The 15,587-nt window shown below is 40.2% G+C and overlaps 1 protein-coding gene across 1 annotated transcript in view; it reads left to right on the forward strand.

The window, feature by feature from the left end:
- The window catches only part of wdr11 (WD repeat domain 11), a 57,401-nt gene that overhangs the window by 19,993 nt on the left and 21,821 nt on the right, over positions 1 to 15,587 (forward strand). Inside the window, exons 11-13 of the mRNA XM_028603528.1 lie at positions 6,825 to 6,909; positions 11,042 to 11,148; positions 14,561 to 14,636. Coding sequence (XP_028459329.1) covers positions 6,825 to 6,909; positions 11,042 to 11,148; positions 14,561 to 14,636 — 268 coding nt within the window. The remainder of the gene's footprint in view (positions 1 to 6,824; positions 6,910 to 11,041; positions 11,149 to 14,560; positions 14,637 to 15,587) is intronic.

Below are 15,587 nucleotides of genomic sequence, written 5' to 3' on the forward strand. Positions count from 1 at the left end.
CTGCGCTAGCAGCACAAAAAATCCTGCACACAGAAATGGTGAAAACGTGTCTATAGTCTTTTTTTGTTTTCAACAAGCCTTTTCTAACATGTGTTATGTGTTTAGAAAGAATGTTTCTGTTTTACTCACACTTTAAGTTCCCTACATATTATTACTTAATGACAAACAGTTCTAAAAGGCCTAAAGGAATGACCACTGCTATTCTCCATTTGATATTTGTAGGTTTGTCTCAGGTGTGCTTTGTTTACAGTGAAGGGGCATCACTCCCTGAAAAACATCAACCACCATGCTGTCACTAGCAGACATTTAAAAAATGCTTTTCAGTCGGAGACCTGCCATTTCCAATCACTGTATGAATTCTGGAGTGGGTGCAGTAGGGGCTCATCACGCCACAGATGGTGTGGGGTTGACTTGGCACAGCTGGTTCCCAGTGGCGTTCTGAATCTAAAACTAGAACAGGACAATTGAGTTTTTTATGCACATCATTTGTCAGGACTCCATAGTCAGCTTGCAGAGTCAAGTAGTTAAATATTCTTTAGCTGCATTATGGAAATGTGCCTTTTGTTCCATTTCCTGTGAGCCGGGAGCAGTTTGAGCAGTTTGGGCCACTGGATAATTACATTGGGGATTTAGATGGAGGGCCCATCTCTACTGAAAGGTGGAGGGGATGTCCAGGCAATTCAAAAGCTTGAGTATGTTTAATTATATGGTATCTTGAGACTATTATTTTTCATTTCTAGCCAATCTCTTTTATTAGCACAGTTAGGAGGGATCCATATACTATTGCCACAAGGTAGAACTTACAATAGCATTAAAAATGGCCACATTTGGAGTCTTTATATCTGGTACTTGGGCTCACTGTCATGCTTTATAAATTAAATACATTCCTGGTTTACTATTGCAATTGTCACCTCAGTAATGATGCCGAGGTTGGTACTGTGACAGCTGTTCTGGCAGACGTTGGCATCTGTCACCTCTCTTGTTTACCAAGAGCCAGAGAATACACCTGATCACTAAATCCAGAGCAATCCATGGATGAGTGCTTGGCAGATACAGCTCAGACTGATCAAGCTCACTCTCTTTCTTGGCCTCTGTTCCCGTCTGCATCACGGTTCTCCCTAATGTGTAGTTGAGTTAAAAGGGGGACTCATTGAGTCACAGTGATGTGACACCAGTCGGAGGAACAGCCAAGGAAGCAAAGTTTTTACACCTTCCACTCTTTGCAAATAAAACAAGAGATGAGCTCACTGCCGATGGTGTGAAAGCAATGGGGATTGAAATTGCCAGTTACTTAGACAGAAGGCAGGGTTTCCCGTCTCTGTTATCTCTATTTCCGTCTCTCACTCTGCCCCTCTGTCAGTCTTCCGTGCTCCTTGCCCCCAGAGGCAAGGTAACAGAAGCTGCGCACCCAAACCAGCTACCCAGAAGCAATGCTGTCTGGTCTCCTGTCTAAAAAGCTGTAATCTTTGTGAGACCTGACAGCTCCATCAAGAGATCCTTCCTCTTCAGTGACATGTACACAAAAACTGGGAAAAATGGTGGCGTGCCTAATTAATCAATCCATGCTTGCCCGACAGCTGTTCTTTGCTGCATTGTTTGGATCTGCAAAATTGCATTAAGAGTAGAATAATGTATCAACACAAAGAAATATATACACTGGTCAAATGTGAGAAATAAACACTGATGTACTGATATGGAGGCAGCTACTGAGGCATGCACCTCAAAAAGCAACACAATTCTCAGATGGACTGATTCTCATTCTAAGCTCCAATGGTCTGTCAAAAGGGAATAGGAGTTTCATTTGCAGTCCACAAAAAAAGAGTCTATTCAAAGCCTCCAGTTTAGAGTACACATTATACTCTGCCACCACACAACTTTTTTTGTTTAAAGTTCAATTGAGGATAGTCCAACTCTGTCATCAGCTGTGCTTGGTGTTGGAACTTTTAGATTTAGGATTGTTATTAAATTGAATTTCAATGCAAGAAAAAGATTCCTATCATCAGGACAAGGATCAAAGCATTTGCAAATTATGATGAAGCAGATATTGAGTTTTACTATAGTGTAGAAGGTTAGCCGTGACCCAGATTTAAGCATATTTGCTGTGGTGTTAACATTGGCCAAACTAGTTTGACATTTTTGCAAATATACTGACTTGCTTTCTCGCCAAGAGTTAGATGAGAAGATCGAAACCACTCTCATGTCTGTAAATATGAAGCTGCATCCTGTTCACTTAGCTTAGCTTAGCCTGGAAGCTAGAACCACATGGAAACGGCAAGCCTGGCTCTGTCCAAAGGTCAAGAAATTCCCCTACCAGCACCTATCCATTTGAGCATGAATAGGTCCTGAGCATGTCTGTGTGTATTCCAGGCCTGTGTGTAGTGATTTCTAACAAACAGAGTGTAAATTGTAATTTCCCCACTGGGGATCAGTAAACAGTACAATTATTATTATTAATTAGTATACAGTATGCTCACTAATACATTTCTTGGCTTAGAGCAGTGACTTTCCTTCCATGTTGTCATTACCGTGACTTTGCCAAACAACCAGCAGAAACTCCAGAGTCTTAGTGATGGACCAAGAAATAGTGCAAACCGGTTAACTGCATACATGCTTGAACACTAGTTGAATGAGCATTGAAGTGACAGACAGAGCACTGTTAGAAATGAACAACTGCCGAACACTGAGCACAACCACAATACCATACTTAAGCTAGGTTCACGTGCAAGCCTTAGTGCTTATTTTGGACTTATTGCTCAGATCCAATTTCTTTGTTTGGCTGTGCATATCATTTTTAAATATTCACAATATTCACATTTGTACTAATTTCCACTGTATTACTAATAAATACTTTGATAATAGATGCAGAAATTACAATGTGCTGTTTCAAATTCAGTGTCACTTTTGAAGATGCAACATAGATGGCACCATTGCTGTCATGACAGTAAACAAAATATTTAAAAACTATACCAGCTCTGGTCTAACCTGACTCCGCCAGATGGATTGCTTCGCATTTGCTCGGCATATCCATCTGGGAACTTTCCGTTGGACAACTTTTGGGAAGGGGCGGAAATACTGGTTAGCTGATTGGATGAACCATCTGTTTATCACCTATGTTGGTGATAGACGGGCCAAATCAACCAATCAGATCCACGAAGCGTATGAAAATACAACCACAAGCCCACCCCTGCTGCTGCAGGCAAAGCATAGCTCGTTAGCTCAGCATGCAAGCAACATGTCGGTAAAGGATATTTGCCGTTTGTGTAACGAGAATTTAGGAATAAAAGGCACCATTTCAGGTTCCCGGACCATATTCCAAAAGAAGGATCCAAGAGAAAAAAAGCATTAGCGAGCAGCTAACAGAATTAGGGCTACCGCTGTCTGAAAATACTGGTTAGCTGATTGGATAAACCATCTGTCTATCAGCACCTAATCCATCTCAAAACCAACGCTGATTGGCCCGGTCGTTTGGCTAACGGCTCCAAATTTTCTCTATCTCAAGATGCCAGACTGATCTGCGAGTAGAAAACTGGAGCTCACGAGATCAGGACGGTCTCACAAGGCAAGCTCTGGTCTACAACTACAATGAATTCACCTTAAAATTAAACATGTATTGTTTATCTGAACCAGTATTGGTACAGATACCTGAAATTATGGTACATTTTTTTCGGTACTTTCCCTCTGTAATTACAAAACAATTATTTCAGTTGTAAAAATAATTCCAAACCTATTTATCCTATGTACTTAGAACATTATGTTATTTTATTGTTACACTCTAAAGAAATTAAACAAAAATTAAAATAAAACCCTCCCTCTCCTCCCAAACCCATACCTACAACCTATTAAATTGAATAATTGTTCATTTCTTACTCACTGTAAATTGTTTAGCCTGTTGTATTTTCATCATGAACATTTTCAATTGCTCTTTAATGTTTCATGTAAAGCACTTTGAGTTGCCTTGTTGCTGAAAGGTGCTGTAGAAATAAAGTTGCCTTGCCTTACAACCTCAGCCTGTCAGTCAGTCACCAGGGCACAGTTGCACACTGTTGAGCCTGTTGCTTGTCTCAGAGGAAGTGCAACGTCAACAGCACCGTGACTGTTTTTAACATCATATAGCAGCAAACGCTGTCTGTGTGAAGTTTTTAAAAACTGTAACCATACTTGAAACCACTTTATCGGCATCACTCACTGTGACTTCAACAAAACAGCCGACGTAGTTTGAGCCGATCGCAACTCTGAGTGTGTGTGTTTGTGTCGGAGCACCGCTCTCTTGTCAATTTTCAGAGAGGACAGATAAGCTTGCGCTTACGCGCTCAGGTACCGAAATTTCGACATTTAACGTGTAAAAAACGGGGGCAAATTTGCTGTTCGCACATGTGCGACTGGATGTAAAATTCAGTCGCACACTCTTGGTCGCAAAATGCGACCATTTGGTCGCAGTCTGGAGCCCTGGACTATATTTTTTTCCATAATCGAGCAGCCCTACATGGAGGCCACTGAAGTCAGACTTTACAGTTTCATTTATAAGTTGATGTGCAGTGGAAGCCATTGAATTCATGAGCAGATGATGAGAAACAGAGCCACATTTTTAATTATGGAGGTGTGTGTGTGTGTGTGTGTGTGTGTGTGTGTGTGTGTGTGTGTGTGTGTGTGTGTGTGTGTGTGTGTGTGTGGATGTGGATGTGAAATCGGAGCCAGGAGTGGTGGGATTGTGAAGTGAGTGAGTCCTGCCAGCGCAGAATTGTGACAAATGTCTATCCAGAGTGACGTAAGAATTCAGACCTGTATCTGATTTAGAACCACTTATAGAAGTTGCTCAAATCAGAATGGAAAAGATCACCATCCATCCATCTTCGTCTGCTTATCCGGGGTCGGGTCGCGGGGCAGCAGCTCCAGCAGGGGACCCCAAACTTCCCCATTTTCTAAAATGTGGTCATTGGTACATCAAATAAGCTATCATTGAGCAAAAAATGTGTCACTTCTTTTTCCTAATACCAAAAAAAGAAAATAGTAACACATTGGCAAACATGAGCTGTTCTTGTCTGTTCAGTGTAAGTAAAAAGATCACGTTCCATGTGATTTGTGCTGTTCACACTGATGTGTAAAAACCCAAATCAAAGTCACATTTGAGCAAAAAATTCGGCTTTTGATTCTTACGTCCTATGTTGTGAGTAAAGAGGCCATCGTTTTATTTGCTGTCATATTTCAAGTATTTGTCCCAGAGTAAAGTGTTTTCAACAATTTTCATTTCTCACCAAACCATATGGCGAGGCAGCATCTTCTTGATCATCCTGATTAAAGTAAACAAACGTTGGCTGTGAAGCATATCTGTGACAGGAGTATGCATGTTTAACTCCATCCTCTCACTTCCTGTTTGCCTGACTCCCTGCTGAAACATCCTACAGTCCCACACTACTGTACATGCCATCTATCAGCATCATCAGACAGGAAGACACACACACACACACACACACACACACACACACACACACACACACACACACAAATGCCTATGCGGCACTGCCTATCACCACCTCCAGATGTTGTGTCAGCATGTAGTCTTCTCGCTGAAGCCCATTGCAGACTGAGCCGTCTTTTGCAGAGGGACTGGGCACATCAGCCTAGCTCCATCACACTCAGGATAATTATACAAGTAAATGTGCTCCTGCACCATGCAGTGTTCCCCACAAACATAAAAAATACCCCCCCCCCAACCTTGTTAAACAATTTCCAAGCATCATGAGTATGAACTTTTAATTTGCTTCTGCTGCAGTTGTTTTTTTTTTTTTTTCGCAATGCTCCAGAATTGAGTAATTATTGTAATTGCTGCGTCTTTCAGCTTCCTTGCCTAGGTTATAACCTCAATTGTTTTGTGCGTGTTACAACTATTTGATTTCCCCACTAATGTAAAATTAGCCCATTGCATTCTATAAAACCATGAAAAAGCTGTGGTAATCATTTCAGGTCGATTTCCATAACGTAAATAGGATGTCAGCTTTTTATGGCTAAAAGTGTTGATAAGGACTTTTATGACTTGTTTTGTTAAAATATATATATTCACCAATATAAATCAGTTGACAATACTCATAGTACAAATAAACATTAAATAATTAGCCGTGAGAAGCAAAATGCACTCTTAAAGCCCAGAGCGAAAATCGAACATCACTTGTTTAAATCCGCAGAAGATGCAAACGTACTCAGAATCATCACTACCAGGATACTCTTGAGCAAAGCACACAATTCATTTGTTTCAACTCTGAATTTGAACCAGGCCGTCACTGAGAACTTTCCCTACATCTTGCATGCTCAAAAAGTTTTAAGTACATTTTGAGTTCATTTTAACTTGGTATATAGTTACTTACTAGATACTTTTACCTGATTGGTAAACATCAAAAAGAACTTTTAACTAGAATTTGGTGTGATTTTCTCTGATACAGTATGAACAAATGTGACAACCACGTCACTTAGTCAAAGCTCCTCAGAGTTTGGAATCAGAGTGTAAAATGCCACCTGCAGTATCTAATCAGGTGCAGTTTGGGGAGGGATGGAGCTGTTGTGCTATTTCCCCAGCAGCAGATGAAACAGTGCAATGTTTCCTGGCTATGAGCTGAGTGACACAGGGTTTAATCCACACCTACTGTACTGCAGTGACAGGGAACACACAGGGGTGTCACACTGACGCACACTAACACTGTCTCTCTGATCCTGCTGGAGGGTAGATGCTGCTAAGATAAGTAATGTTATGTTATGTGACCTCTCGTCTTTCTGTGTCTGTCTGTCTCACATTGCTTATGCACCACTCTTTGTTTGTTGTTTCTTCTTCTCAGGCACCAGTAATGGGTCTGTACTGGTCTATAACCTGACCAGTGGTCTTCTCCACAAAGATCTCAGTGTCCACTCTTGTGAAGTCAGGTAAGATTATTGTTGTAAATGTAAATGTACAAGCAGAACATTTCCAGGGTCAGTGGTTTCGTTCCCATTGGTGAACAGGACTATGCACATTACATGAAATATCGGTAAAATGACACGTTAAATGAACCCCAGTGGCCAGACAATCAGCTTGAGGCGGATTGATTTTGTGTGATTGTTTTCAGGCTCATTAGAGTTTTCAGAGAGAATTGGCAATCACATAATTAGAGTGCCTTTTCAGCTATTGTGTTTCTTAGCTTGCTTAATGGGGGTTTCATCTGAACCTCTGCTGTGTATGGTTGTCTTGACTCGAAGAAATTAAGACGACAACCACAAAAGCAAAATATAAAGAATCCAGACAGTGAGATAGTGGTTAAATATATAGTGTACATTATCTAGATTTTTACATGGTATGCATACTGTAAAATGCACTGTACAAAGTAACTAAAGTAAAAAAAAAATATCACAATCATGATTTTAGTGATGACTTCAAGATGGTAGTAACATTGATATTATATGCAAATAAACTTATGAAGGCCGCATGTAATAATGCTTCATGTTGCTAAGTGACAATATAGTTACCTATAATGTACATTGGTGAAGGATAACCGAAAGATCCTAGCACTACAGACTGTGTTATCAAGCCAGAGCATATTTCTTTTTAAAAACTACACCGTCTCGAAGGAACTGACAAAAATACTGCAGAGCTGCCTTGATATGTTTATCCCAACAAGTAACTGAATGGTCAGTTTGTTTCCTGAAGTGTGTGTGAATGCAGAGGGAGCTTAGATGCACTTGAAAAAATGGGTACAGCTTTGCATACCCATGCAAATAAATTCATCACAACAACCCAATTAATTGCATTAAAAGGCCTATGTTTTACTCTGTATATGTGCATGTTTGTGTTTATTTGGGGTAGAGAGAAGATGGTGCGTTAAATTAGTGCAATATCTACTTTAATATAATGTTGCATATCTACCCAAAGCTGCTGATGTAACACTTAGACACAGTAAGGGATTAAAAGAAGTGTTGTAAGATGAGTTCCAGTTAACTGTAACAAATAGAAAAAAGCACTTGTTACTGAGCGCAACAGAACTTTTAGAACTTGTTTTACAAGCTCAGTTCATGCTAACTCTATACAACTTTCTCACAGTAGACATTTTGACTTGTCAAACAAGTGTAACTAATAACTTGAATGTATGTCTCTGGTATTGTGAATGCTGGCTCACTGGAACACCTAAGCAGAACAGCACCATCATAAATGTAATTAGTTACACCTTAACCCTTTCCTGCTATGATGAGTCAGAATGTCTGCTGGGAGAAAAGTCTATTGATTTCTGGGTGAAGTGCATGCTGCATATAAATATCATTTTCCATTGTCACTTGGAATAAATTACGTTTTTTTTAATGGTGAAAATCGAGCCAAATGTTCAGGCTTCTCCCGTAACCTCTGGACAATTCACAATTTCCGTAGCGAATGAATGAACCTGTCAGTCATGCCTCAAAGTACATGGTATGCAGTGGGCTGAGCAACATATAAATATTATATTGATATCGTGATTAGGGCTGTGTTCTATTGAAGAAATTCTTAGTCGACTAACACTCATTCAATCATATCGACTAATCGATTAGTTGAGTTAATCGACAGATCTGTAAATCAATCTGAGTTTCTCCGCAAAGAGTCTTACATTTCTTGGAAATAAGTCATTCAGCATGAAAAAAGCATAAAACATGACCAATTGACTAAAGAAATCTAAGTTGACTAAGACCAAAACGACCGATTAGTCGACTAATCGACTAAAAGGGAGCAGCCCTAATCGTGATATGAGACTAGATATTGTCTTAGATTTTGGATATCTTTATATGGCGTGTTCTTTTCCTGGTTTTAAAGGCTGCATTACAGTAAAGTGATGTAATTTTCTGAACTTACCAGACTGTTCTAGTTGTTCTATTATATGCCTCTACCCACTCTACCAGTCATTTCTAGGGGTGTAACGATACACTCAGCTCACGATTCGATATGTATCACGATACTGGGTTCATGATACGATATGTATCACGATATTTTTAAAAAAATGCAAAAATTAAACTGAAAATCAAATAACAGATTTATTTAACATTAACAGTGTTCAATAACTGTCTTGTTATACATACAACTTAAAGAATGTACAATACTTCAATATAAATCAAGATTTAGTTTAACCTTCTGTATGTAAAGTCAGACGTCATATCCTATTCATTGGAGCATGAATGCAGTGAATGTAAACATGACGCGGGTACGGTAGCTCAACCAATAGGATTAAACGGACGTCATAGGCCGGGACACACAGGGCCATTTTCGGCCGTTGGGACAGTCTGGTGAGGTCAGTGACACGAATCTGTTTCGTTGTGTCCCGTGCCGTCATCTGTCTGGGGGGCTGTCGGCGTTCATTTTCGCTGACCTGACATGTTCGGTCGGCGGCAGGGCTGTCGGGACTCACCCGGAAATGGCAGCAGAATGAGGTGACTAGAGTCTCTCAAAATCTGATGAAAATCTTTTAAACTGACCTTTGTTGATCTAAAATGAAGACAGATTCATCAACTGCATGGCCTATTTCTCGCTTAAAATGTTTTCAGAAACATGTTTCAGTGAACTATTTTAGTACAATATGAGATCGTATTCTGAATAAGCCGCCATGACAGTCTGGCTTTGAATTTCCGGAGAAAACAAACCCATGTGACGCATTCGTCCAATCAGCTGCCGGTTGTCATTTCTTGGGCAACAATACAGATTAGTGCCGCCTGCTGTTATGGAGGCGTATTACTTGATGGTCGGCCGTCTGGTATGTGTCAGCACCTATATGGTGGTAGTAAAAAAAAAAAAAAAATAATAATTTAAATAATATCAGCATACCTCTACGATACATATTGTAACATTTTTGCATCGCGATAAATCGTACCACGATATATCGTTACACCCCTAGTCATTTCTGATTATTTATCAAAAATCCCATTGTGTAAATAACATTTTGTTAAAGCACCATTTGCCAACCCTACAATATCGTCGCAATATCGACATTGAGGTATTTGGTCAAGAATAACGTGATATTTGGATTCCTCCATACCTCTCAGTCTCATATGTCTATATATATGTGCTAAAAAATTAAAAATACACTAGTTTATTTAATTTGGTTTTTGTCTTCTACAATTATAGATTAATTTGGTTTCACAACTGTATGATTGGTTACACATTACTCATACAGTAGCACTTACTTAACATCACATATTAAGCTGCTTTAGCATACAAAATGAGCATCAAGTAACAGGCTTTTCATTCTAATTAGGACAAAAGATCAATTGTAGCAATGTGCTCGATATAAATCAAGCTTTGTTTCAATGTGGTTTTGTTATACATTAAACCCTTTTGTCCTGCTGTGCTTCTGCACAATGTATTAGTTAATTATGGTCGGGCCACACCAAAAAGCGGCAAAGTCAGAACGCTGCACCACCCTTTGAGTGACCCACAATGCAACAGCCAAACATCAACAAAGAGCAGGCTGCACTTCATTAGTTAGTATTCTCTAATGAGCAGCAAAACTGTTTCACCAGGATTAATTAAGCACGAGATTGAATCAATTAATGCTGTGAAGAGATTGATTGGGAGCAAATACCATCCGTTCAAGCAAAGCCAGGCTCTCCTAAATGAGAGAAGTTGGTATCCACAAATGCAAAACTCCAACAAACTTTAATGAGCTATGCAACACGAGCATCAATTTCTTGAAATTTCTGTAGCTCCAGGAGCCCAGCAGCCCTTGCTCTTGCACAGCCATGCCAAACGAGGCCCTGCTCCTTAGCATCTCATTTACATTTAGTGGGGAAATCGACTAATTAATCATGTGGCTATTTACCATCTCATTACCGTAGAGTTGGTGCTCCCTTAGCAGGGCCCACTTCTCAAATATATTCATATCTCGCACTAGCTGGCTTGATTTGCTCTGCATTTCTTACACCTTTGCAGTGGATTTTGTAGACGTTTTAGGTGTGTCATTTACCTCACTGCTTGCTTGAATGTAGTGGAGGAATATTTGACAGCTACACTGCAAATATTAGACAGCAATACTATTCATTTAAATAAAAACCTGTGTGTTTTCTGCAGGGGGATTGAATGGGTGAGTCTTACCAGTTTCCTATCTTTTGCCACTTCTGCTCCCAACAACATGGGCCTGGTGCGAAATGAACTGCAGCATGTCAACCTGCCTACTGGTAAGAGGTGTACACACACACACACACACACACACACACACACACACACACACACACACACACACACACACACACACACACACACACACACACACACACACACACACACACACACACACACACACACACACACACACACAAACACATTATCACCTGTACCTAAGGCTACCAACTCACACATTTCATTTTGTTCTCGAGGTTTCTGCAGCCTCAACGAAGAAAATAGACACTTCAGTCTCTCACTCTCTGACTCTCTTTTTTTTGTCTTTCTGTGTCTATGTGGTTCTCTAAGAGACTTGTCTTGTTCTCCTTTAGGGGATACTTACACACTCCTCCAAATTATGTCCAAACTAAACGGTGTTAGGGTACTTCCAAGGGCTACCTAGCTCTGAAAATGAGATCCTATCATGGGTTCCTGCGGAGCGGCATGTCTATAGAATCACTGCACCAGCAGAACTGGAAAAGTAACTTGAGGGTGAAGTAATGAGTGGTCAGAAAAGAAATGGACAAAGGTTTCAGTTCCTTTTAGTTTATACTGTATATATGATAATTCATATGCAATCTTGGATACAAATAATTAATGTGCACATTTAGAATTTTCACACTTTTGGCTCTAGAAATTAGATTAAATAATATTATAATATTAAATAATATGGGCACTATAATGGTTGGGTCACAGAGCCTTTATCCCTGATTCATTCAGAACAAAGGGCGTGGGTAAGTCACTTCTTTAATGAGTCTCTCTAAAGCACCAGGGTCGTCTAAGTTAACAGCCCACGACATTAGCTTTGGTTACAGGCTCACACACTTTTCTAACACACATATACTTCAAATAAGTTAAGAGACTAAGATCCTCCAAGGTGTCCTTGATTGCTGGTAGTGCACACAGACTGTGGGGATCTCAGTGTCATGTCTCACATCCCTGATGCACACACACTTCTGTGTGTTTGCCTCTTCACAGCAATACGCTTTGCTGTCTTACTAAGAGCTAGATGGAAAAGATCAATATCAATTTAATCTGTGCACGTTGAGGACAGAGATACAATAGGTCTGGGACGTGTTTAGCCTAGCATAGCACCAAGATGACAAGGAACGCAAGGGGAAACAGCTCGCTAAGCTCCATCAAAACTGAAAAATACACCTTTTAAGAACTCTCAAGATATCTTATTTACAGGTTACAACTCATTCTACATGTAGAGAGAAAAAAAAAATCTGATATTTCTTTTAAATCGCTTGTGCGGTATGGTTTGTCATCCTACTAACTCGAGTTGCAGATATGTTCTCACAATATGTTTCATACAATGTATTAATGTTAGATGTTAAAATGACAAGTATACCATGCAGCATTTAAATTACTGCTACACCTGGACAGCCTGGTCCAGCTTTGTTGACTCCAGGCACATTTGCTCAATTTTGTTACCCTTACTTGAGCTTATGTTCGTTATTCTTATTTATTTAGCAAAAGTGAGCATATCGTTTTGCATAAACAAGTACTCAAAACTGTACAAAAGAGATTCTCTACTTCACCTGTAAAACTAATCCACTAAGACGGACACCTTGTGCCCTTTACAGCTGGAGCATTTTCTGATAAGATTTGAGACGCTAGGACGGAAAATCATCTTCCTCGCTCATCTTTCTCAAATGCGGTGATACATGGTCCCTGCAGCAATGATATCAGCTACTCTAAAAAGGATATATTCTTAATCTATAAAAATAGTTTCTGTTCGCTGCAATAACCGGGGGAAGTTGGTGTTGGAGATGTGGTAGGGAACTCAGTTTTCACTGCCTCATACACATTATAAATATGTTGGATGTGTGCAGATGATAATCATGTATTGTAATTACATTATTATACATGCATGATCATGGCCCGTGTTCTCAGCTCAGCACTTTGAGATGTCTTTCCAGTAATCATCCACAGTAGGGGAAGAGCAGGACGTTCTGGCGGTTCGTGAGAAAGCTCACCCTCGTCCCTTTGCATAGTGCAGATGAAGAAAATGTGACCCCATTAGAGTGTTTATTGCTGTATTCAGGTCGATATGTGTGTGTTTTTGTGAAGCCACGTTTGACATGTGATAAGAGCCTGATTATTTGGAGAATGAGATCATTGACACTGTTTTTTTTGTTTTTGTTTTTTGAAAATATGTTTATTGCAGATCAACATTGGGATCATACAGGCAACATTTTTTTTTTTACATTTTCTTATTTGTACAATAACATCAATAACAATAAGCAGCAACCAAGAACTTACAATTGGAATTATTTGGCGGATTCTGAATACAATAATGATGAGGCACCGTAGTAAATATCAGGACTAAGAGACCAAAAAGTAAAACCAGGAGTCAAAAGAGATAAGAAAAATTCCCTTTGAAACCGCTAATGCTGCATTATCAATATAAGTGACCCCTCATCACTCCGTTTTCTCCCTCAGACCCCTTAAGTGTTCCAAGACCGGTTCCCATGCCCTATCAAACGCATTCTCCCTCCCTGCAATCATGAATCTGATCTTCTCTAAGTGGAGGACTTCACACAGCTCTCTCGACCACATCTCAAATGAAGGGGCAGCATCTGACTTCCAAAATCGCAATATAAGTTTTTTTAGCCAGTACCGTACACTGATACACTGGCCATTTGTCCCTGCCAGAGTTCAAAGCAATGTCATTTGTAGACCCCAGAATGGCCACAAGGGGGTTGGGTATCCACTGCTTGTTGAAGGCTTTTGAGTAGAAATCAAATACAGAAGACCATAATGAGTGGAGGTTAGGGCATGTCCAAAATTGGTGTGTGAGGGTGCCCTCTTGGTTTTTACACTTATTACAAAATGCTGATACGCTGGGATACATCTTGCTCACATTTACTTTCGAGTGAGATCATTGACACTGTTGAAACAAAAGAGGAAATGACGATGAAGGGCTGTATAGTCTCTAGTGCACCACAGGTCTCCCCAAGTTTTCTCAACACCATATGCTTAGCTATTTCATCCCCTCTGGTACACACACCAACTGCCGTCTTAACAAAACTGTTGGAGGTCTACCCCCACCACCCCCACCCCAAACCACCAGACCAGCATTTCCTTAGGCAAATGTGATAAGATACACCTGAAGGGTATTGCTGTTTCATTTAAAGGGGCACCTTGATGCTCTGCATAATGTCTGCCCTTGGGTGGAAAGTTTGCAAATGAATAGCAGAGATGAGAGCAGGTGGCAGTTTGCTCTTCCTGCTCCAGCAACGTTGAAACCAGGACGCAACCAGCACTAAAGTCAAATGAGATCAATCAGTCTCTTCACAGGTGTAAGTAGAGATACCAGCGTCTTGTGCCTTCCATCATCTCCTCCTCTCCCTCACACGCTCACTTTTCTCTCTCTCTCTCTCTCTCTCTCTCTCTCTCTCTCTCTCTCTGTTTGTTTTCCAGGCAGATGCTTTGCATTCAGAGGCGAGCGAGGAAACGATGAGCCACCCATTGAGATGATTAAAGTGTCTCATCTCAAGTGAGTCGCCTGCTCTCCCCACCACCAACACCACCAAATTCCAACAACATCACTGTTTCTAATGCTTTTACCTGAGACACACACACACACTTATACACAAACTGTACATTTACATATAGACAATTTACACCCACACACTGTCTCACATGTCTCTCTTTCTATCACCTTCTGTCTGTGAACATACTGTATAATTCCATATTTTTATGGGTGAATTGCTCTTGCTTGCCTTTTACCGAGGTGTTGTGATAACCAGACTTCAATTTTGGAACACAAGTCTGCAGAAATTCATGTTGTGCAGTGTTTTGGATCATACATTTTTCATTCAAGCATTCATCATTGCTGCATCTTTTTTACTGGCATATTCAGAAAAATAACATAGGCCGGGGGGGTTGTCCAGTAGTGATGGGGAGAGAGAGGGTGACATACTTTCATACACTGTGGCTCACTGAGGAGCTGCCCAGCGCTGCAGTTTCTCCTCTACAGCAGCTGAAGGTTAGGATGTTTGCTCTTGAGCAAACTGCATGGTAGCTTTTTAAGAAGGGGGAGCTTCTTACTTGGCCAGATTCAAGATCACTAGTCTAAATATTTAATTCATATTTGCAAGAAAATGCTTGTTCCCGCTGCTCATTTATTTCTTGCTGTAAACAGCTGTGATCCTACAGTATGGTTTAAGAGTTAAACACAAAGCGGGGGCGGTTTTGAAAACTCATCCTTGTTGCATTTAGCGTCTTTGAGTACTTGCTTGAGAGCATTCATCAATCTAAAACTTCATTGTACAATATAAACATAAAACAACCATTCTGAATCATATAAACTTCAATTCATGCTGCATGATGCAATTTTATTACTGGTACTCTGACACATTGCTTAATCGGGCTGCGCGATATGAGGAAAATATCTAATTGCGATTATTTTGACTGATATTGCGATTGCAATATGATTAATGATATT

The sequence above is a fragment of the Perca flavescens genome, chromosome 17, assembly GCF_004354835.1.
Source record: "Perca flavescens isolate YP-PL-M2 chromosome 17, PFLA_1.0, whole genome shotgun sequence".
NCBI lineage: Eukaryota > Metazoa > Chordata > Actinopteri > Perciformes > Percidae > Perca > Perca flavescens.